This window comes from Perca flavescens, chromosome 7 (assembly GCF_004354835.1).
Source record: "Perca flavescens isolate YP-PL-M2 chromosome 7, PFLA_1.0, whole genome shotgun sequence".
Taxonomy (NCBI): Eukaryota; Metazoa; Chordata; class Actinopteri; order Perciformes; family Percidae; genus Perca; species Perca flavescens.
Genome location: NC_041337.1, coordinates 35616894 through 35641043, shown reverse-complemented (window position 1 = coordinate 35641043; position 24150 = coordinate 35616894). Strand labels below are relative to the sequence as shown.

Genomic DNA, 24150 nt, shown 5'->3' with positions numbered 1-24150 from the left:
CCATTTTCCCAACGTCCCCTCCACCTTTTCAATGACTCCTTCCCAGTTCCTATCCGTGGTTCTCTGGTCCCCCAGATAAACCCCCAGGTACTTTAACCCTTCCCCCCTCTTCCAGGTCAACCCACCAGGAAGCAGAGGGAGCCCTCCAGCCCAGCTCCCCACTGCCAGGGCTTCACTTTTGGCCAGTTTACTTTGGCAGCAGAAATGCTGTGAAACGTCTCCACAATACGACCTAAACTATCTACATCTTGTTGGTTTTTAGTAAAAACTATGATGTCGTGTGCGTAGGCCGATACAGTAAAACCAGGTAAAAACAGGCCAGTGATGCCAGACTGGACATTATGCAGCATGGGTTCAATGGACAAGGCGTACAACATCCCTGACATTGAGCAGCCCTGTCTTATCCCCCGGTTTACCTTGAAGGGTTTACACAAACCTCCATTAATCTTCAGCACACTCTCAATGTTCTCGTACATTACCTTTATCTTGGCGATGAAACCAGGGCTGAGGCCGAACCTCTCCAGAACTTTCCACAGGTAACGGTGCTCAACCCGATCAAACGTCTTTTCCTGGTCCAAAGAAACCAGACCAGTGTCTACGCCCAATGAACCAGAGACTGTCCAAATATCCCGAATTAGTGACACATTGTCAACAATGGACCTGCCAGGCACACGGTATGTTTGTGTCCTATGAATGACCCGGTCCAACACCAGCTTCAGCCTGGATGCCAGGACTTTGGACAGCATCTTGTAGTCTGCACACCGGCCTCCAGTTCTTAATGTCCTGTAGGTCCCCTTTCTTCGGGAGGAGAGTCAGCACCGCCCTCCTGCAACTCTGCGGAAGGGAACAGCATCAAAACTTTCCATAAAAACATCTAAAATGTCCATTTTCATTATGTCCCAGAAAGTTTTGTAAAACTCTGGAGGGAGACCATCAATCGCAGGGGCCTTCCCCCCCCCCCTGCATGCTTTGTAGAGCTCTAAAAATCTCTTCCTCCATCAGGGGCCCCTCCAGCTCCTCATTGTCGTCCCCAGAAACAGTGGGCAGGTCTCTGCAGAACCTGGTGAAAGCCTCGTCATCCTCTGTGTCCTCTGTGCTGTAGAGGTCTGCGTAGAACTCCACAGCTCTCTGTCGGATCTGGGAAGCTGTTGTTAACGGCTGTCCTCCTGCTGATCTCAGAGCATGGATCATCCGGCTCTGGCCATTCTTCTTCTCCAAACTAAAAAACAACTTAGTTGGCGAGTCCATTAAAGCAGTAGTCTGGAACCGGGACCGGATCAGTGCCCCCTGTGCTCTCATGCCCAGCAGGTCTGCCAAGACGGCTTTTTTAGACTTGAGGTCTTCAGTACAGCCTGGATTTCCTGTGGACTCTGCAGAACTCTGCATGTCCACTATAGATATCTCCAGATCGTTCATAGACTTGGCAATGTCTCGAGAAACATTGAGAGTGTACTGCTGACAAAGCTGCCTGATTTCAACCTTCCCAATGTCCCACCACTGCCTCAGGGAACTAAAATCTCTCCTTCTGTCCCTAAAACCTTTCCAAAAAAAAATAAAAACATCTCTAAAATGTGCATCTAAAAGCAAAGCCGTATTAAAATGCCAATACGCAGATCTAGGTTTTATATTGGCAATGTCAACATCACAATACACATATGAATGATCAGAAAAACCGACTGGCAATATACTACACCCTTTAAAAACATTAAAATGGTGCTTAAAACAATAAAATCTGTCTAGTCTAGCCATAGTTAACCGGTTGTCTCTGCTGTGGACCCAGGTGTACTGTCTCTGCTGTGGACCCATGTGTACTGTCTCTGCTGTGGACCCATGTGTACTGTCTCTGCTGTGGACCCAGGTGTACTGTCTCTGCAGTGCATGGTGGTCTCTCCAGACGTCTGAGAGACTGTGTCTCCATCAGCCTCTGCATAGCTCGTTTAGAGGCAGCATGTGGTTCGTTATGGTTCCGATCTAAAACAGCATCATCATGTGTACAATTAAAATCCAAAACTCCTCTGGTTCACACTCACTTAAAACCGTACTGAGTTCATTTAAAAAAAGAACTCTATCAGGTCCTGAGTTTGGAGCGTATACGTTTATAAAAACCAGATTAAAAACTTCATACTGGGCTCTGACTACTAAGAGTCGGCCCTTTATTCTTTCGTCTACAGTGTGGGACTTTGGTAAAAAGTTTCCATGCAAATAGGATTGCTACTCCTCCGCTGATGCTGCTAAAATGACTTAACCCCTTAATGCCGACTGTCGCTAATTTGCATCAAACCCCTTCCATTCCGACTGCAGGCGAGATAGCGTGGGTGCATTCCTCCCAATGCCGGTTTGTTTACATGCGATACATACCTAACCTTTTGCATGCACTGGTTTCTCGTAGGACCGGTCGGAGTGGGAGATATATCCGTTTCACGTAAGCAAAATTAACCCTAACCCTACTCCTAACCCTCCCCCTACACCTAATCCTACCCCTAAACCTAACCCTACCCCTAACCCTCCCCCTACACCTAATCCTACCCCTAAACCTAACCCTACCCCTAACCCTGCCCCTACACCTAACCCTAACCCTAAAGAAACTACTGTCAATGTTAGGGAGTAGGAGAGTGTTTTCTTTCTTGCCGTTGTCAAGATCCATGTATTTGTCATTTACAGTTTAGAAGTTCTAACAACTTTGTGACATAAATGAAATCTACTGTGTGTTTTATTAATTTTACCATTTTGTAAAGAATTTTACCATTAATGCCTGTTGTCGCTAATTTGCATCATACCTACATTTATATCTATTCCATATGCTATAGACAAATTAACAATCTCAACTTAATTTAGCATCAACTTGGAGCCAGAAACACACATAATATTTTGTTTATATAATTGTGAATAAATTCAGGCGTCAAGGGGTTAAAACCACCCCCCCATCCCATTCCCTCCTCCAGTCTGTCTCATTTAAAGTGTCGCTGTGCGTTTCTTGCAACATTGCAATATTTACTCCTTTAAGTTTTAAAAACTCAACAAGGCAAGCCCTCTTCTTCACATCTCTGCCACCATTTATATTAAGAGTGGATATTTTAAAATTACTCATTATGTCAGATGTGAGGAGAGACACACAAAAAAAAAACACAAAAATTAAGACCAACAGCAAACAGACGGACCTACATTTCCTCACTGTCTCCATCATTTAAAAGCTCTATTTTGATCCTCTGAAACAGTTTCTTCAACCTGTAAAACTCAGGTAGAGTGAAGAGAGGAGGAGATGAGGGAGAAGAGGAGAGGATGGAGAGAGGGAGAAGAGAAGAGAGGGACTAGAGAGGGAGGACGGAGGGAGGGGAGAGAGGGAGGAGATGAGTGAGAAGAGGAGAGAGGGAGGGGATGAGTGAGAAGAGGGGCGGATGTAGGGAGAGGAGAAAGGTAAGAGAAAGAGGGGTAGAGGGGGAGGATGGAGGGAGGGGAGAGAGGGAGGAGAGAGGGAGGAGATGAGGGAGAAGAGGGGAAAATGGAGAGGGAGAAGAGAGAGGGAGGAGATGAGTGAGAAGAGGAGAGAGGGAGGGGATGAGTGAGAAGAGGGGCGGATGTAGGGAGAGGAGAAAGGTAAGAGAAAGAGGGGTAGAGGGGGAGGATGGAGGGAGGGGAGAGAGGGAGGAGGGAGGGAGGAGATGAGTGAGAAAAGGGGAGGATAGAGAGGGAGAAGAGAGATACAGGAGAAGAGTGAGAAGAGGGAAGAAGGAGAGGGAGAAGAGAGGGAGGAGAGATTCAGGAGAAGAGTGAGAAGAGGGAAGGAAGGAAGGAAGGAAATATTTATGTTAATTTGTAAATTTGTGGCGAGCATGAACAGCTGTCATCATTTGAATGTATCGGTTTCTTTCACAAATCCCAGAGGGGTGTGTTTGTTACGTTATCGTATATTTCAGTTTTTTATTTTGCACGAATAAAAGACACAAAAGAAAGAGAGAAAGGGAGGAGGAGAAAGGGAGGAGATGACGGGAGAGAGAGGGGAGTGGGAGGAAAGTGGAAGAGGAATATGAACAGATTTGTATCGAGACATCAGACATCATCAGTTGTCTGTTCATTCTGTCATCCGTCTTATTCATCACCTGTTTATGTAGGATGACGTCATTAATTGGTGACTTATTCATCACCTGTTTATGTAGGATGACGTCATTAATTGGTGACTTATTCATCACCTGTTTATGTAGGATGACGTCATTAATTGTTGACTTATTCATCACCTGTGTTTATGTAGGATGACGTCATTAATTGGTGACTTATTCATCACCTGTTTATGTAGGATGACATTAATTGGTGACTTATTCATCACCTGTGTTTATGTAGGATGACGTCATTAATTGGTGACTTATTCATCACCTGTGTTTATGTAGGATGACGTCATTAATTGGTGACTTATTCATCAACTGTTTATGTAGGATGACATTAATTGGTGACTTATTCATCACCTGTGTTTATGTAGGATGACGTCATTAATTGGTGACTTATTCATCACCTGTTTATGTAGGATGACGTCATTAATTGGTGACTTATTCATCACCTGTGTTTATGTAAGATGACGTCATTAATTGGTGACTTATTCATCACCTGTGTTTATGTAGGATGACGTCATTAATTGGTGACTTATTCATCACCTGTGTTTATGTAGGATGATGTCATTAATTGGTGACTTATTCATCACCTGTTTATGTAGGATGACGTCATTAATTGACTCATTCATCACCTGTGTTTATATAGGATGATGTCATTAATTGGTGACTTATTCATCACCTGTTTATGTAGGATGACGTCATTAATTGGTGACTTATTCATCACCTGTTTATGTAGGATGATGTCATTAATTGGTGACTTATTCATCACCTGTTTATGTAGGATGACGTCATTAATTGGTGACTTATTCATCACCTGTGTTTATGTAGGATGACGTCATTAATTGGTGACTTATTCATCACCTGTTTATGTAGGATGATGTCATTAATTGGTGACTTATTCATCACCTGTTTATGTAGGATGACGTCATTAATTGACTTATTCATCACCTGTGTTTATGTAGGATGACGTCATTAATTGGTGACTTATTCATCACCTGTGTTTATGTAGGATGACGTCATTAATTGGTGACTTATTCATCACCTGTTTATGTAGGATGACGTCATTAATTGGTGACTTATTCATCACCTGTTTATGTAGGACAACGTCATTAATTGGTGACTTATTCATCACCTGTTTATGTAGGATGACGTCATTAATTGGTGACTTATTCATCACCTGTGTTTATGTAGGATGACGTCATTAATTGGTGACTTATTCATCACCTGTGTTTATGTAGGATGACGTCATTAATTGGTGACTTATTCATCACCTGTGTTTATGTAGGATGATGTCATTAATTGGTGACTTATTCATCACCTGTTTATGTAGGATGACGTCATTAATTGACTCATTCATCACCTGTGTTTATATAGGATGATGTCATTAATTGGTGACTTATTCATCACCTGTTTATGTAGGATGACGTCATTAATTGGTGACTTATTCATCACCTGTTTATGTAGGATGACGTCATTAATTGGTGACTTATTCATCACCTGTGTTTATGTAGGATGACGTCATTAATTGGTGACTTATTCATCACCTGTGTTTATGTAGGATGACGTCATTAATTGGTGACTTATTCATCACCTGTTTATGTAGGATGACGTCATTAATTGGTGACTTATTCATCACCTGTTTATGTAGGATGACGTCATTAATTGACTTATTCATCACCTGTGTTTATGTAGGATGACGTCATTAATTGGTGACTTATTCATCACCTGTGTTTATGTAGGATGACGTCATTAATTGGTGACTTATTCATCACCTGTTTATGTAGGATGACGTCATTAATTGGTGACTTATTCATCACCTGTTTATGTAGGACGACGTCATTAATTGGTGACTTATTCATCACCTGTTTATGTAGGATGACGTCATTAATTGGTGACTTATTCATCACCTGTGTTTATGTAGGATGACGTCATTAATTGGTGACTTATTCATCACCTGTGTTTATGTAGGATGACGTCATTAATTGGTGACTTATTCATCACCTGTGTTTATGTAGGATTACGTCATTAATTAGTGACCTATTCATCACCTGTGATTATGTAGGATGACCTCATTAATTAATGGGTTCATTCATTCATTTGTTTATGAGCTCATTCATTCCTTTGCTCGTTTTTTTTTTCACTCGTTCAATCAGTCTCTCAGTAAACAGATGCACAGACTCGGACCACTTTGTAGTTTATTGAAACTTTCCATTGAATAAACACAGCAGGGGGAGGAGGGGGAGGAGGGGGGGGGCGTCTCCATAGCAACAAGTCACACACACACACACACACACACACATCATCACTGTCAACACCGTCGCCATGGTTACTGATGCTGAATAAGAATATCATCACACAGGAAGTTACGTCACAGAGACAGAGAGAGGAGAGTCACGAAGAAGAACGAGGAGGAAGAGGAGGAGGAAGAGGAGGAGGAGGAGAAAAAAGAGAGAGGGAGAAGAGGAGGAAAGATGTTGAAGAGAAGAAGAAGAAGAAAAAGAAGACAGGATAAAGAAAAGAAATTAAGATAGTAAAACGGAAGAAAAAATACAGTAGAGAAAGCAAAGAGTGATGAAGAGAAAAGGGTAAAAAGAGTATGGACAGGTAATGACACACACACACACACACACACACACACACACACACACACACACACACACACACACACACACACACACACAGTCACACACACACACAGACACACACACACACATAAATAAAACGGAAGAAAAAATACAGTACAGAAAGGAAAGAGTGATGAAGAGAAAAGGGTAACAAAAAAAAGTATGGACAGGTAATGACACACACATACACACATACACACACACACACAGACACACACACCTGTACAGGAGAACAGGAAGTAGAATCACACTGATCATCAGTTACTGTACAACACAAGCAGGAAACACGTCACCATGCGGAGGAAGATATCGACGCCAAAAACTGTCTCACTTTCCCAAAAAAAAAAAAAACAACCCTAAGAAGAAGAAGCGTCACGTTTGTTTTTTTCAGACCCACAAACTTTTCCAGAAAAACAGCTCATGGCAGCTGCTGATTGGCTGAGAGCCTAGGAGAGAAGACATATAAACAAACAAACAAACAAACGTCCGTCTGAAGATTTAAACACAAGAACTTAAACTAAAAGTTTAAGGGAAGCTTGGGAACTTTTGGGGATTTGGCCGAGTTGATCGCTTGCAAATGTGCACTTATAGTCGTTGTAGTCGTTTGTATTCAGCAGTGATGACAATGCCACAATAAGAGCCACTAGAGGGCAGAAAGTCACTTTGCAACAACAGTTTCAGTTTCTCAGAGTTTACGAGGCGCAATTAAATGCACCGTTAGCTTAACAAGGTGCACATGAACGCACCATGGAGTCCCGTCGGAGCCCACATGCCTAACCTTCGTTGTTTTCTTTCCATAACTCTCTCACGGGGAAGGCTAAATGTTGCCACACGGTGACTTCAGGGAAGTGGGAGGATTTTACAGTTCTGTTGTTTCTCCGTCATCTCTGACTCCGGCAGTGGCCACGGTGTCTGGAAAAGAGCAGCTTTAGGCTACCGCTAAGCTAACGTTACCCTGTGTCTTTAGCTGCATGCTATCAGCCACTAAACTAACGTTACCCTGTGTCTTTAGCTGCAGGCCACCAGCCACTAAACTAACGTTACCCCGTGTTTTTAGCTGCATGCTATCAGCCACTAAACTAACATTACCCTGTGTCTTTAGCTGCATGCTATCAGACACTAAACCAACGTTACCCCGTGTCTTTAGCTGCATGCTATCAGCCACTAAACTAACATTACCCTGTGTCTTTAGCTGCATGCTACCAGCCACTAAGCTAACGTAACCCTGTGTCTTTAGCTGCGTTACCCAGTGATTTAAGCTTCTTTTTCTTTGGAAGTGGGCAAGTAGGCAAGGCTGGAGAGAGAAAATAATACTGGGGGGGACTCGCCGATCCTGCTCCTCATTTTCGATTTATAATCTAAATCGTGAAACCTTAGTTTCATCAAATGACTTTGAACTAACTGACACACAGAAACCTGGAAGAAGATACAGGTTGGTTTCGATCCCTTATTTTGGAGGAAATGTGTTTTTTTTTTGTAAGTCCAATACGATATTTAATAAGCCGACTCATTCATTTAAAGCTGATTTGTCATTTCTATTAGAAAGTTTACAGTTCGGTCTGCTTATGATGGTAAAAGGTCTGTTTCTATGGTTTGTATTTAATACAGCCGGAGCTTTATTCCCGATTAATTCTCGGTGGAAAGTTTCCACCTTGAATATTCGTATAATATACATTTTGTACCTCTTTGACTAAATCTGTCTCCAGCTAACACGCTTAGCTAACTTTTTTCAAAATTTGCATTTATTTGTTCGATGCAGCCTCCTCTCTGTCTCTCCGAATTTAAACCCGCTGCAATTATCAATAATAATAATGATATAACAAATTGTGCCAATAACAAGTATTAATAAGTCACAATAAATCATAATAATAATATTCAGACGGACGTTTTCTGCCCTCCACAGTCGCAGTGATCCGAGAGGTGCAGCAGGAATGTAACAGACGGCCCATTAATCAAACACACAAACTGTAATGACGGGAGCCATTTTGGATCCAGTTTCCAGCCGCCGCCACCATGAAGCCATGAAGTCCAGACTGGGTTTACTGCGTCTCCAGAGTGACATCACTTCCTGTGTTGATATTTACATGCAGCAAGACAAACGGCAAAACAGCTGGGAGGTGATGTTTGGGCGGACGCAGAGGTTGACGTTTTTTGGCTCCAGTTTGACACTGGTTTGGATCTGATTGGTGTCCGGTGTGTGAACCCAGTCTGAACAGCTTCGTGATTGGCCGATGTAAAGCTGATCCATCCAACACGGTCTCACCACCAGAAATGGTCACGTTATTTTTAATCTATTGATACGTGTTGACGGGGGCGTTTTTGTCGGGGGGGTTTCGTGGTTGCCAGCACGAAATGGTCTATAGGGAGCAAACGCCTCGCACGGCAGGACACGGCCACAGGGGATGCGCGACAATAACGCGATGGCGGAGGTTGGGTTTAGGAAAAAAACAACGGTGTTGGCGCACATTTGTTCCTTTGTTTGGTCTGTAATTTACACGTGGCATCGGTGTAGATGCGTGTTTTTTAAACAAACAATTGCCAATGAATAACTTGTCCAAGAGTTCAAACTTAAAGTTGGATATGGCAATCCGTTTATTTTAAGTAAACAGCAAAATAATAAAACAAAATAATAATTCTTCTTCTAATCTCACCACGTTATCATACACGTAACCTGGGGATCTTGCGCAACACAGCTGAAGCAATTAGGCCACATTTAAATCAACTTTTCCACCCCCAGCGTCACACGCTGATTGCCAATTAAATGGCTCCAACAAATGGGGAAAGGGCGCCAAACACGCCGGGAGACGGCAGCGGGGGAACGCGCGACAATAACGGGACGGTTAACGGGGAAACAAAACGCCACACGCGGGACGCGATCCCCGGCCTCCGGCGTGAAAGTCCTGAATTGTTTGACCCAACCACCACCACCAACCAACCTCCTTAAGCAGATTTTTCGGCATTTAATACTACTCGCTACCGTAGTCGTGCTGTGACCACGACATATGCTTCCCATTGACATACACTAGTTTACATTTTCGTGCTGGCCACCACGAAAAACGACAAAACAACCCAACGTGAACACGTATCAATAGATTACATAATGTGACCATTTCACGAACTTCCGTGAGATTGGGTTGGATCCTCGGGGGAGGTGGCATACGACGAGGGTGGGGGGGTTGGATCATTGGGTTCAATAGGAAACATGAAGAAACAGTAGAGTCTATATTATATATATCTGTTCAAAGTGATATCTATACAACACAAACATACATTCTCTCCACAGATTAATATGAATAACTCTTTTCAACATCGTCACTTGGTTTCGGAAGGTTTCTATTCGTCAGAGTTGTTGTTGTTGTTGTTGTTGCTGTTTTGGTGCTTGGTTCAAGTTGTGCATTTGTTATTTATAACTCTCTTTTTTTTTATCCTTTACACATCGATTGATTTATAGTGAACATTTAAAACCCCAACCCTCGTTTAACCCTCCCCTCCCCCATTGACTTGCAGACAGACAGGAGTGTTGCATTGTGGGTAGTTTGCAGGCGACCCACTGGTGGTTTACTCCGGTGTTTTCTGTGAAGAAAAGACAATCATGTAAATATGACACGTAGTCATGTCAGTTGTACATAACATAAACTGGCTGTCTGCCAGCCAGTTTATGTTATGTTAGCTAGCAAACTTTAGCACAACTGCCCACAAAGTACTAGCCTCGTGAGACCGTCCTGATCTGGCGAGCTCCAGTTTTCCACTCGCAGATCAGTCTGGCATCTTGAGATGGAATATATTTGGAGCCGTTCGCCAAACGACCGACCAATCAGCGTTGGTTTTGAGGCGGGTTTAGGTGTGATGCCAACGAGAAGCGACTGTTCAGTCTAAACAACGTGGCGGCTTCCACGGATGAGATGAACGTTTTATCCGAATTAGAAAGTATTCCTTCATTGAAAGAAGAGCAAAAAAACGGCACTGGAGGCTTTTCTCGGAGGAAAAGATGTTTCTGCTCTTCTCCCAACTGGTTTCAGCAACAATTTGGCCCGTCTATCACCAACTATAGGTGGTGATAGACAGATGGTTTATCCAATCAGCTAACCAGGATTTTCGCCCCTTCACAAAAGTTCTCCAAGGAAAGTTCCCAGATGGATATGCCGAGCAAATGCAAAGCAATCCAATCTGGCAAAGTACTGCTTGCTGGCGAAGTGGTAATTTCAAAACGTTACTGACATATAAGACACTTAACAAGCGGATAACCCTGTCATTGTAACCAAAATATGTCTGAGTTTATTTGCAGAGCTGATGTCAGTGAACTAGCATGTTGCTACTCCCCACAGTGGGCTGCTTGAAACAAAGACTGTCAACACACAGGACCAGTCGACCAATCGCAGTCCTTGCGGCCTGCGTCGCCTCGGCGCAAAGTTACACATTTTTGAAGGTGCACGTCGAGCTACGGCGCAGGGCTCGGAGAGGGGTTCGCGGCGACACATAGGGGTCTGCAGGGGTACGCCGTCGATTCGACGCAGAAGCATAAATTAGCCTTAATATTCCACCATTATTCCAAATATGACAATATTCCGAATTTGATTCAGGTCATGTAAAACAGCCTGACGAACTTCCGGCAAATTTGAAATTTGCTCTGCAAGTCCATTTGGCCAAGAGCCCATTGAAACCCATTTCCAATTTTTCCAAATCGAGGCAACAATCAAAACCGTTGAGGAGGGCTCTCCACCAATCACAACCGTTGAGGCGGGCTCTACACCAATCACAACCGTTGAGGAGGGCTCTACACCAATCACAACCGTTGAGGAGGGCTCTCCGCCAATCACAACCGTTGAGGAGGGCTCTACACCAATCACAACCGTTGAGGAGGGCTCTACACCAATCACAACCGTTGAGGCGGGCTCTACACCAATCACAACCGTTGAGGCGGGCTCTACACCAATCACAACCGTTGAGGAGGGCTCTCCACCAATCACAACCGTTGAGGCGGGCTTTACACCAATCACAACCGTTGAGGCAGGCTCTAGACCAATCACAACCGTTGAGGAGGGCTCTACACCAATCACAACCGTTGAGGAGGGCTCTACACCAATCACAACCGTTGAGGCGGGCTCTCCACCAATCACAACCGTTGAGGAGGGCTCTACACCAATCACAACCGTTGAGGAGGGCTCTACACCAATCACAACCGTTGAGGCGGGCTCTACAACTCAGTATGACGGCCACCGAAGCGCAGCGTCACCCTGATCTTTGCTCTGATTGGTTGAAGGTCTATCCAATCGCGCCCAGAGGCATTTGAGCGGCGTCCGTTGGTGACGCCCCGTTGGAAATGGGCTGTGAATGAAGCTTCCCCAGACCCACTCTCAGTTACAACTGAATGTAACAAGAATTACAATACGCTTTCTATTTTCCACTAATGAATAAAAACTTAACGATAATGTGACAAATTAACTTTCCAATTCATCTGCGGAGTCACATTGTATAGCTTCGGACCACAGCCTGTATTTTAGGATTGGATGAAGCGTCTCCACTTCCTCCCACTGTACAAAGAGAAGCCAAAATCTTTCCAGATCCAGGCGCTGCCATCTGGTAATTTTGGAGACAGAGTCTGCGCGGTAGTGATAACGGCAGAGAAGCCGCAGTATCAAAAGTCCCATACATACTGACCCTTTGTCTGCAGAAAACACAACACACAGCTAACGTACTGCAGATGAAACAACATATTTGTGTTTACATCTGTAGTTTTATTCAAACAGGAGGAAATAGTGACTTTCTTGGGGACTACTTTCAGCGGCGGATTAATCCACATTTGGTGCACTTTAGTGAGTATTTGTGGCAGAATAAACTACAGTGTGTGTGTGTTCAGTGATGAAGAAACATGTCAGCCTGGGCAACAGTGTGGCTCACTTTAAGATATTTTTGGGCATTTTAGCCTTTAATAGATAGGACAGCAGGAAAGGGGGGAGAGATAGAGAGAGGGGGAAGACATGCAGCAAATGGCCACAGGTCGGACTCAAACCCTGAGGCACTGCGTCTAGGACTAAGCATTTGCATATGGGCGCCTGCTCTACCAGGTGAGCTACCCAGACGCCCCTGATGGGTTTTTAATGTTCAGGCTGTGATACACACACAGTACTTATTAGTAGCTACATTTTCAAATTGGTTTGAATCTGAACATGAAGTATATAGAATGTCACCAAAGTTGTAATTTAAAAGGACTTAAATGAATCAGGCAATCAGGCAATCAGGCAGGGATTGGTTCCACTTCCTGTGTGACTAACCTGCTTCCTGTCAGTTCACATCTGATTGGCGAAGGAGGTGGGCGCCCCCTGACCGTACTCTGCATCCTGGAGGAAACACAACAGCAAACAGCATGATTCACAGCAACTGTTGCAGCTTTTTTTGAGCCGTTGGTCTATTTCGATCTCCTCAAAATAGTCCAAAGAACTGTGTTCAACTATAGACCGAATCACCATGACGTCGCGCCAACACAAACATCCCTTCCTGGTGGACAAATGACAGTTGATTTGAGTTATAGAGATATGTGAAATCTGCAAACTTGTTTATTTCTGTTGTCATTTCCATCTGTAACTTTAACGTTTAGAGACATCTAGTTAAACACGGAGGTCTGACCTGTCTGTGGTCTCTGCTGGGATTGTTTTCTGTCCCGTGTTGGGTTGCTTTGCTGCGTCTTTGATAAACCAAATCTAGCGTTGGGAACAGCAACATGTCTCCGCCTGTCGGACTGACTGCTAGTTTGGGTGTTGATATTTTCGTTAGTCTGTGGCCCAACAGGTACATTAGCTCTCCAAGCTAGCGTGTTGATATATGAAAGCATCAAACGTGCATTTTAGATGAAGGAGATGAGAGAATATCCAGTTGTTCCCCGTTTGCTAACTGCCGTTAAATATTTTCACGGTTGCAGGAGTTTTCTACCCAAAAGTTATTGTAAATAAGAGAGTACAGAAAACCTGAAAACATAATGCTTCTGGCCATGGCTATAGTTAGCCGTGTAAACAACGCAAAATGCAAACAACCGCTCGTAATGGATAAAAAAAAAATGGAAGAAAACGCAGATAGTAAAGTCCAGGCTACGAACGCAATGAAATACCAACCGATGGACGGCTTATGTCGCTTCAGCATTCATATTGAAGATGTGAACAGAAAAAAAATCCCATGAAGGTGTATTTTTCTCGAATGAGCTCCTCGAAGCTTCCCAGTCCTAAAACGCCTATCGGGAGCAACGAAAAACTGGACTCAAATGTCCTTGTATGCATTCACGTACCTGGCCAAGCTGATTCTGATATCAGCTGTAGCTAATAAATGTAAAAAAAACAACAACATTACAATAGTAACGCACAGCGTGTAGCGCCTGGTGCAGGTGTGTTTAGGGCGTGTCCAAATCCAGTTTTGCTAGTTTGACGGCGGTAAAAAGGGTCTGTGCGCCGGGCGCCTGGTCCTAAAGGGTTGTCCTTATAGTGTCTTCATTAATCAGACGTGTGTTTTGGGCATAACATGCAATCAACCAATCAGAGATCATCTCCCATTCCCTTTAAAAGCCAAAACTATAAACTATAACCCAAATCAAATCAGTCACAGCCCTGAAGTATCTTTATAGGCCTTAGTGGTCCCCTAATACTGTATCTGAAGTCTCTTTTATATAGACCTTAGTGGTCCCCTAATATTGTATCTGAAGTCTCTTTTACATAGACCTTAGTGGTCCCCTAATACTGTATCTGAAGTCTCTTTTATATAGACCTTAGTGGTCCCCTAATACTGTATCTGAAGTCTCTTTTATATAGACCTTAGTGGTCCCCTAATACTGTATCTGAAGTCTCTTTTATATAGACCTTAGTGGTCCTCTAATACTGTATCTGAAGTCTCTTTTATATAGACCTTAGTGGTCCCCTAATACTGTATCTGAAGTCTCTTTTATATAGACCTTAGTGGTCCCCTAATACTGTATCTGAAGTCTCTTTTATATAGACCTTAGTGGTCCCCTAATACTGTATCTGAAGTCTCTTTTATATAGACCTTAGTGGTCCCCTAATACTGTATCTGAAGTCTCTTTTATATAGACCTTAGTGGTCCCCTAATACTGTATCTGAAGTCTCTTTTATATAGACCTTAGTGGTCCCCTAATACTGTATCTGAAGTCTCTTTTATATAGACCTTAGTGGTCCCCTAATACTGTATCTGAAGTCTCTTTTATATAGACCTTAGTGGTCCCCTAATACTGTATCTGAAGTCTCTTTTATTTAGACCTTAGTGGTCCCCTAATACTGTATCTGAAGTCTCTTTTATATAGACCTTAGTGGTCCCCTAATACTGTATCTGAAGTCTCTTTTATATAGACCTTAGTGGTCCCCTAATACTGTATCTGAAGTCTCTTTTATATAGACCTTAGTGGTCCCCTAACTGTATCTGAAGTCTCTTTTATATAGACCTTAGTGGTCCCCTAATACTGTATCTGAATTCTCTTTTATATAGACCTTAGTGGTCCCCTAATACTGTATCTGAAGTCTCTTTTATGTAGACCTTAGTGGTCCCCTAATACTGTATCTGAAGTCTCTTTTACACCTATCACCATTTCTAGCCAGTGGGGGACCATAGGCAGACTGGGGGAACGCATATTATTGTTAAAAAAACCTCATAAAGTGAAATGTTCATGCCATGGGACCTTTAAGACTGTTTTGTGTTTATTAACTAGCAGTTCGGCTGATCACCTGGTTGTATCCTTGCTGGCTGTAATCGGGTTGGTAGCCTCCCTGGTTGCTGGCGTACGGGTCTTGTTCGTACGCCCCCTGCTGGCCGTAAGCGTCTGGTGCAGCAGCTTTCTCCTGAGGAGGTGGAGCTCGCATGAAGGGAGCGATGATGCCTGTCTCCTTAAAGACGAACCACAGGTTTCCCACCCACAGGACCAGGTTAATAAAACCAAAAGCCTGGAGGAAGAGAGGAAGAAGTAAATTCTTATTAGACACAGTTAGAAACATAACGGGTCAATATGATACCTGAGTTTCACTGACAATGCCAAAAAATATAATAATACTAGTGCTTCAAACGATTAAAATATTTAAATGCGATTAATTGCATTAATGTCATAGTTAACTCGCAATCAATCGCATATTTTTATCTGTTCTAAATGTGCTGTGCCATCAGCTGTGAGCTCGGCCATCAGCTGTGAGCTCGGCCATCAGCTGTGAGCTCGGCCATCAGCTGTGAGCTCGGCCATCAGCTGTGTGCTCGGCCATCAGCTGTGTGCTCGGTCATCAGCTGTTTGCTCGGCCATCAGCTGTTTGCTCGGCCATCAGCTGTTTGCTCGGCCATCAGCTGTTTGCTCGGCCATCAGCTGTTTTCTCGGCCATCAGTTGTTTGCTCCACGATTTGCGCTCGCCATCCACTCAAACGTTAGCCTGCTACTCTTTAGCGAGCCCAAACAAGTGTGTGCGGCGAGCCTGTTGTTGTGTTTCCGGTCTAGCTAGATCCGGTGTGTAGTTGTAGTTTTTCTAACGTTACTAGGTGTTGCAACAGCATGTGAAAAAAACTACAAAGTTTGCTAGGCCAAAAAGAACGTTAATCTCGCGATAAAAAAATGAATCTATACTGGACAATTAAAGATTGAAATCAGGAACTATGTGATCACATAACTAGACGACAACATTATGAATATGACTTTCAAAACTAAATTTTTGGTTAAATAGCAAAAAATTGCCGGTGCAAAGCAGATGTCTTCTGGCTTGATGATTTTATTTTTTAAGGTGCATTATGCCCGCAACACTGCTTTAAACTCCCATATTCAATATAAAATGCAACGTTTCGACCCAACTGGGTTGTTTTAAGTACTTTCATTTGTCCTGCACCTGCTAGAAGGTGGGATGTGCACACAGTTACTTTTATAAAAATTGCATTACTGTTATGCACCTTAAAAAATAAAATCATCAAGCAAGAAGACATCTGTGTTGCACCGGCAATTTTTTGCTATTTATGCTGTTGTGTCCTGCCTTGGTTGCACCGGATTGTTGTGGTCTGCAGAAGCGCAGAGAACTTCCCCTTTTTTTCTTAAATTTTTGGTTATTGGACAGTTTTCGAATCTCAGCGCTACAGACCCATTTTTGTCAGTACCAAAAGAGTGTTGACGTTGGATACAGAAATCACAAGGTGCCGACCACAGGGGGTGGATGCATATACTTTATAAGTGAAGCGAAAAAAAACATTTTGATCGCCCCCTGGTGGCTGGCTGCAGCATAGGTGACAGTCTTACCACAGAGGTGTTGAGTCCAGACATGACAGGGTCGTGGACTTCACGGCATGTGTTGTCCTTATTGTCGCAGGCGCCAATCAGAGTAATCACTTTGTCGGGGTCAGTCGCACTCTTCACGTCGGAAAGACCTTTGGCCCAGGCCGCCGAACTCACCAGCCACATGAAGGCAAACACCGCGGTCACACCCAGGTCCTAAACACACACACAAGTTCAAGTTAGTTTATTTATATAGCACATTTAAACAGCCGCTAGACAGACCAAAGTGCTTATAAAAACACAAAATAAAAACAACAAGGCTAAGAGCAACCTTAAAACACTGACTCAAGTATACAAAAGAAGGACCAATCGAAGAGGAAATCAATACGCTAATGAGAATAAGTAGGTTTTTACCAACGACTTGAAGATAACAATTATGAGTGATGTTTCCCAAGTCGTTTTCTCTCCCGACTCTTCGACATACTGGCGCTTGGACAGTGGCCCTTAGTGTCTGACGTACATCTTTTAAAGTGCCCATATTATGAAAAACAAATCACTTTTTCTGGGATTTGGGGTGTTATTTTGTGTCTCTGGTGCTTCCACATGCATACAAACTTTGAAAAAAAACATGCTGTTTTGAGTGAGATACGGGTTTCTGAATGTGTCCTGCCTTCAGTTTCCGGGTGAGCTGTTCAAAATCTGCACGGCTTTCTACGTCACTAGCCGAGACGAGGGGCCTAGGGGGCTAACTGTTAGCATGCTAGCACTAGCATGCTAGCTCGTTCTCAATAGAAAAACACTGTTACAACACACACAAATTCACTCTAATCTACAAAATAAATTGTATAGAACTACTTCCATGTCCCTGTTCTGCAGGTATTCCACGCAAAGTTTGAAGTGTGCACTCGTTTAGAAGAAGTCTCCCGGCTAATCCTGCCTTGTACTGACTGAAGTTGGAGAAACAGCTAGCTAGCTCATGTAGTCCTTACCTAGCTACTGAGCATGTAGTCTTACCTAGCTACTGAGCATGTAGTCTTACCTAGCTACTGAGCATGTAGTCCTTACCTAGCTACTGAGCATGTAGTCCTTACCTAGCTACTGAGCATGTAGTCCTTACCTAGCTACTGAGCATGTAGTCCTTACCTAGCTACTGAGCATGTAGTCTTACCTAGCTACTGAGCATGTAGTCTTACCTAGCTACTGAGCATGTAGTTTTACCTAGCTACTGAGCATGTAGTGTTACCTAGCTACTGAGCATGTAGTCCTTACCTAGCTACTGAGCATGTAGTCCTTACCTAGCTACTGAGCATGTAGTCTTACCTAGCTACTGAGCATGTAGTCATTACCTAGCTACTGAGCATGTAGTCTTACCTGGCTACTGAGCATGTAGTCTTACCTAGCTACTGAGCATGTAGTCTTACCTAGCTACTGAGCATGTAGTGTTACCTAGCTACTGAGCATGTGGTCCTTACCTAGCTACTGAGCATGTAGTCCTTACCTGCTACTGAGCATGTGGTCTTACCTGGCTACTGAGCATGTAGTCCTTACCTAGCTACTGAACATGTAGTCTTACCTGGCTACTGAGCATGTAGTCCTTACCTAGCTACTGAGCATGTGGTCCTTACCTAGCTACTGAGCATGTGGTCTTACCTAGCTACTGAGCATGTAGTCCTTACCTGGCTACTGAGCATGTAGTCTTACCTAGCTACTGAGCATGTAGTCTTACCTAGCTACTGAGCATGTAGTCTTACCTAGCTACTGAGCATGTAGTCTTACCTAGCTACTGAGCATGTAGTCTTACCTAGCTACTGAGCATGTAGTCTTACCTAGCTACTGAGCATGTAGTCTTACCTGGCTACTGAGCATGTGGTCCTTACCTGGCTACTGAGCATGTGGTCCTTACCTAGCTACTGAGCATGTAGTCCTTACCTAGCTACTGAGCATGTAGTCCCTTACTGAGCATGTGGTCCCTGGCTACTGAGCATGTAGTCTTACCTAGCTACTGAGCATGTAGTCCTTACCTAGCTACTGAGCATGTAGTCCTTACCTAGCTACTGAGCATGTAGTCTTACCTAGCTACTGAGCATGTAGTCCTTACCTAGCTACTGAGCATGTAGTCTTACCTAGCTACTGAGCATGTAGTCTTACCTAGCTACTGAGCATGTAGTCTTACCTAGCTACTGAGCATGTAGTCTTACCTAGCTACTGACATGTAGCATGTACTGAGCATGTCTTACCTAGCTACTGAGCATGTAGTCTTACCTAGCTACTGAGCATGTAGTCTTACCTAGCTACTGAGCATGTAGTCTTACCTGGCTACTGAGCATGTAGTCTTACCTAGCTACTGAGCATGTGGTCTTACCTAGCTACTGAGCATGTAGTTTACCTAGCTACTGAGCATGTAGTCTTACCTAGCTACTGAGCATGTAGTCTTACCTAGCTACTGAGCATGTAGTCTTTACCTAGCTACTGAACATGTGGTCTTACCTAGCTACTGAGCATGTAGTCCTACCTAGCTACTGAGCATGTGGTCTTACCTAGCTACTGAGCATGTAGTCTTTGCCTAGCTACTGAGCATGTAGTCTTACCTAGCCACTGAGCATGCTTTGCTGCTACTGACATGTAGTCTTACCTAGCTACTGAACATGTAGTCTTACATAGCTACTGAGCATGTAGTCTTACCTAGCTACTGAACATGTAGTCTTACCGAGCTACTGAGCATGTAGTCTTGCCTAGCTACTGAACATGTAGTCTTGCCTAGCTACTGAGCATGTAGTCTTACCTAGCTACTGAGCATGTAGTCTTACCTAGCTACTGAACATGTGCGACTGACAACAAAGATCTTACAGAAGTTGAGAGGTCTCACTCTGTAGCTAAAACAGAGACCTGAACACTGGGTGAAAAGAGGAGCTGCAGCAATGTGCAGTACAACAAAAATATGGTGTTTTTTTTTTTAAATTAAACCATGTTAACATATTCTGATACAACCTCAAAATACAATTATGAACCTAAAAATGAGCAGAATATGGCCACTTTAATAACCCTACCTGACTTTCACACAGGAGATCGGGGTTTGGGTCCTGTGTGTCCCTTAAACGTACCTGTTTTAACCCCACCTACAATCGTTTCCTAACCCTGACTATGTGGTTTAACCCTGCATGTTGAAAAATGATGCCAACAGGATACCCATAGCGCCGTTTTTCAACGCGCAAGGTAAAACCACATAGTTAGGGTTAGGAGAAGATCACTGGTGGGGTTTAAAAGATGTACGTTTAAGTGACACGGGACCCGAAACCCATTCTCCTAGGTGAAAGTCAAGGGGTCCCAACCAAGCGGAATTAAAAAATTAAGCCAAGCCAGGTGGCCAGAGCATCAAAAAGTGCCGCCAAGGGGTCCTGGTCCAGCTTTATTTGTCACATACACGTACATGTAGCGAAATTCCTTCTCTGCATTTAACCCATCCCTCAAGGGGGGCAGTGGGCAGCCAATCACAGCGCCCAGGGACCAACTCCAGATCTGAGCCAGTGCCTTGATCAAGGGCACTGACTGGAGAACCTACTACATGTTTTTGATGGTGGGGGAAACCGGAGCACCCGGAGGAAACCCACGCAAACATGGGGAGAACATGCAAAACTAAAGCCTAGGTCAGCCTGTCTCTCTCTCTCTGGGAAGTTTTAGATACTAAAGCCTAGTTCAGCCTGTCTCTCTCTCTCTGGGAGGTATTAGAAGCTGAAGCCTAGTTCAACCTGTCTCTCTCTCTCTCTGGGAGGTATTAGAAGCTGAAGCCTAGTTCAACCTGTCTCTCTCTCTGGGAGGTATTAGAAGCTGAAGCCTAGTTCAGCCTGTCTCTCTCTCTCTGGGAGGTATTAGAAGCTGAAGGCTAGTTCAACCTGTCTCTCTCTCTGGGAGGTATTAGAAAAGAAAGCCTAGATCAGCCTGTCTCTCTCTGGGAGGTATTAGAAGCTGAAGCCTAGTTCAGCCTGTCTCTGTCTCTCTCTCTGGGAGATATTAGAAAAGAAAGCCTAGTTCAGCCTGTCTCTCTCTCTCTCTCTGGGAGGTATTAGAAAAGAAAGCCTAGGTCAGCCTGTCTCTCTCTCTCTCTGGGAGGTATTAGAAGCTGAAGCCTAGTTCAGCCTGTCTCTCTCTCTGGGAGGTATTAGAAAAGAAAGCCTAGTTCAGCCTGTCTCTCTCTCTTTCTGGGAGGTATTAGAAGCTGAAGCCTAGTTCAGCCTGTCTCTCTCTCTCTGGGAGGTATTAGAAAAGAAAGCCTAGTTCAGCCTGTCTCTCTCTCTTTCTGGGAGGTATTAGAAGCTGAAGCCTAGTTCAGCCTGTCTCTCTCTCTCTGGGAGGTATTAGAAGCTGAAGCCTAGTTCAGCCTGTCTCTCTCTCTCTGGGAGGTATGCTAAAGTGTGGCTGGCCCTTTGACCTCCAAAAAGAGACAGTCCTGAGACGAAACATTCCCATATCATACAGCTGCCTAGATTCCCTGAATCTATAGAGGGACGAGCATAATCACGCATGAACAGGTCTGGTTATTCAAGACTGATGGCTGAATATTCTCGTTCCCTGACCTTTAACGTATGATGTTGTCTAAACTTTCCCTTTGTCTCATCATACTACAACAACATGGTGTCTCCGCAAATTCCACCACAAAGGGGTCAAGTTCAGAGGTGTCAATTCCAGGTCCAGAAAGTAAAAGTCCTGCCATGTGTTTATTCCACCAATGAACTCAGCCAGCTGGTTTCACTAATTATTAGTGAAATCAGCTGGCTGAGTTCATTGGTGGAATAAACACATGGCAGGACTTTTACTTTCTGGACCTGGAATTGACACCTCTGGTCAAGTTTCCCAGAGTTCACCTGTCTCTCAATGGTCGGTAAACTTACGATGAGCGGCCCCTTGTTGTTCTCCTTGTACTTCTCGAAGAACAAGACGTAGATGGCGACAGCCGCCGTGGAGTAGAGGAAGGCAAAGACGCCGATGGTGACGAAGAACTCCGCCGAGGAGGAGTAGTCGCCAATCAGGAAGAGGCGCTCCTTGTCCTCGCCCTTACAGGTAGGGGTGTCAAAATACACCTGGTGAAGTCTTGAGAGAGGGAGAGACGCCACATTAGCACGATATTTTTTTTACCCACAATGGCCACGCCAAAGACCCGCCCTCCAATAGCATTCACACACTGCTATTGGCCAGGCGTACATGCTTACACGTAGACAGCAAGGAGGCTTCGTATGATCATTTATACCAGATTTATGACAAATGTTGGTTCTGTGTAAACTTTTGCCGGCCGGCTTTCAAAAATAAAATCCGCACTTCAGTCCCATCCACAGCAAACCACACACACATCCACAGACACACACACACACACACACATCCACAGACACACACACATCCACAGACACACACACACACATACACAGCAAACCTGAAACGGCACGTTGAACTGATTGGATATGAAGATGAAATCTGACGCATAGTTTCAGTGTTAAAACTGATAAAATAATTGCTGGACAGCAGCAACATATGGAAAATAAGAGCTATGAAGTAAGTTCATTTTTGGAACTGTGAACTTAGTTTATTTTTTTTTAAATAATCTATTTTAATAACTTTAATTTCTTATACGGCACTGTAACTTTTATTCTTATACTGCACTATCAATTTTATTCTTGTCTTTTAATGTTTTTAATTTGTTTATTATTGTTTTTTAACTGCTCTTTAATGTTTTATGTAAAGCACTTTGAATTGCCCTGTTGCTGAAATGTGCTATATAAATAAAGCTGCCTTGCCTTGCCTTGCCTTAGTTCCAAATGTTGAGGTGTGAACTATGAACTGAGCTAAGTTCATTTTAAAATTTGTGAACTGAACTTTGAACTAGTTCATGTAGAAAGTGAACTTTCCCAGTCCGACTGGCTGTCTGTGTGTAACCGCCTTTAGACACGTGTAAACGTAAGACCGACAGGCTTCACCGATCATCAGAGAGAAGGTGCTAATGTGGGCAAAATGACGAATCCCACTATGGCCACGCCAAGACCCGCCCTACGAAGCAGCTCGATTGGTTGGAGTTAGGCATTTCACCTCGAGTGGTTAAGGTTAGGATAACCGATGGGTGAGGAGATAGGACCTGAACTAATGGGGTTACGTTACCTTGTGTTCTCATGGACGCCTGGCCAATAAATGCTATTGAAGGGCGGGTCTTGGCGTGGCCATAGTGGGATTCGTAATATCGCTTCCGGGTGAGTCCCGACTGCCATGTCAGGTCAGCCAAAATGAACCGAACAGACTCGAGTCACCGACCTCGCTAGAATGTCCAATGGCCGATTATCGGCTCGGTGTGTCAGCGCCTTTACACAAAGACTTGTAATTTTAGTAAAATAAGATAAGACTGTACTGTTTATTCATGGAGTCATGAGCCCTATTCGCATGGGATTAGTATTACCTGGTGACCTCTGGTCATTTGTAATTATTACGGAGGTTGTCTGTGACCTTAATCCTGTGCGAATCAGCCATGTCTGTAATTTGTCAAGTTAAAACTCCCCCGCAAATGACCCACCATATTTTTCGCCAAACACCGATGTCCTGTGATAATCGTAGGGGCAGGAATCACCTCACGATACGATATCATCACGATACGATATTATTGCGATTTTAAACATATTGCAATATTCTGCGATATATTGCTATGTATTACTTTTTTTCCAACTTCAAATTTTTCCCCAATTTCAAATGATGTCCCCAAAGGAAAATGTTGTCAACATCTGTTTTATTGAAAAAGATACATACACTGTGATTTAGAGGGGTAGTATATCATTTTTCGTATAGCCCTGCAGCAATCTATCTGACATAACACCTATCTGATTCATGATATGTTGCCAAATATTGAAGTTGTGGGAAGTGTACATAGCTTAAACTGTATGTTTCTTTCGTCCCCCATGCCTAGCTTGGGTCATGGTAGCTTTCTGTCACGTGACAATTTGGGAGGTGTCTGAGCCCGCCCACGGCGAATGGGTTGGTTTTAGGAAACGTAACACACGGGACCCGATCCCAGGTCTCCTGGGTGAAAGTCCTGTGTTGTTTGACCCATCCACCCCCCCAACCAACCTCGGCCTTTCATACTACTCGCTATGTCGTAAATTGACACGCAGTCGCAAGGTAATGTAACGGTAGGGTTCCACACAGCGAAACACCACGCAAATTTCGGCCA

General features: G+C 43.8%; 1 protein-coding gene across 2 annotated transcripts in view; it reads right to left on the bottom strand.

The window, feature by feature from the left end:
• Positions 1 to 12996: 12996 nt before the first annotated feature.
• LOC114558929 (synaptophysin) overlaps positions 12997 to 24150 on the bottom strand; it is a 23819-nt gene continuing 12665 nt past the window's right edge. For both annotated transcript variants that reach the window (XM_028583232.1, XM_028583231.1), the window contains exons 4-7: positions 21839 to 22037; positions 16977 to 17168; positions 15442 to 15657; positions 12997 to 13062 (exon numbers count right to left, since the gene is read on the bottom strand). In XM_028583232.1, the coding sequence (XP_028439033.1) occupies positions 13012 to 13062; positions 15442 to 15657; positions 16977 to 17168; positions 21839 to 22037 (658 nt within the window). In that variant the 3' untranslated portion in view covers positions 12997 to 13011. The remainder of the gene's footprint in view (positions 13063 to 15441; positions 15658 to 16976; positions 17169 to 21838; positions 22038 to 24150) is intronic.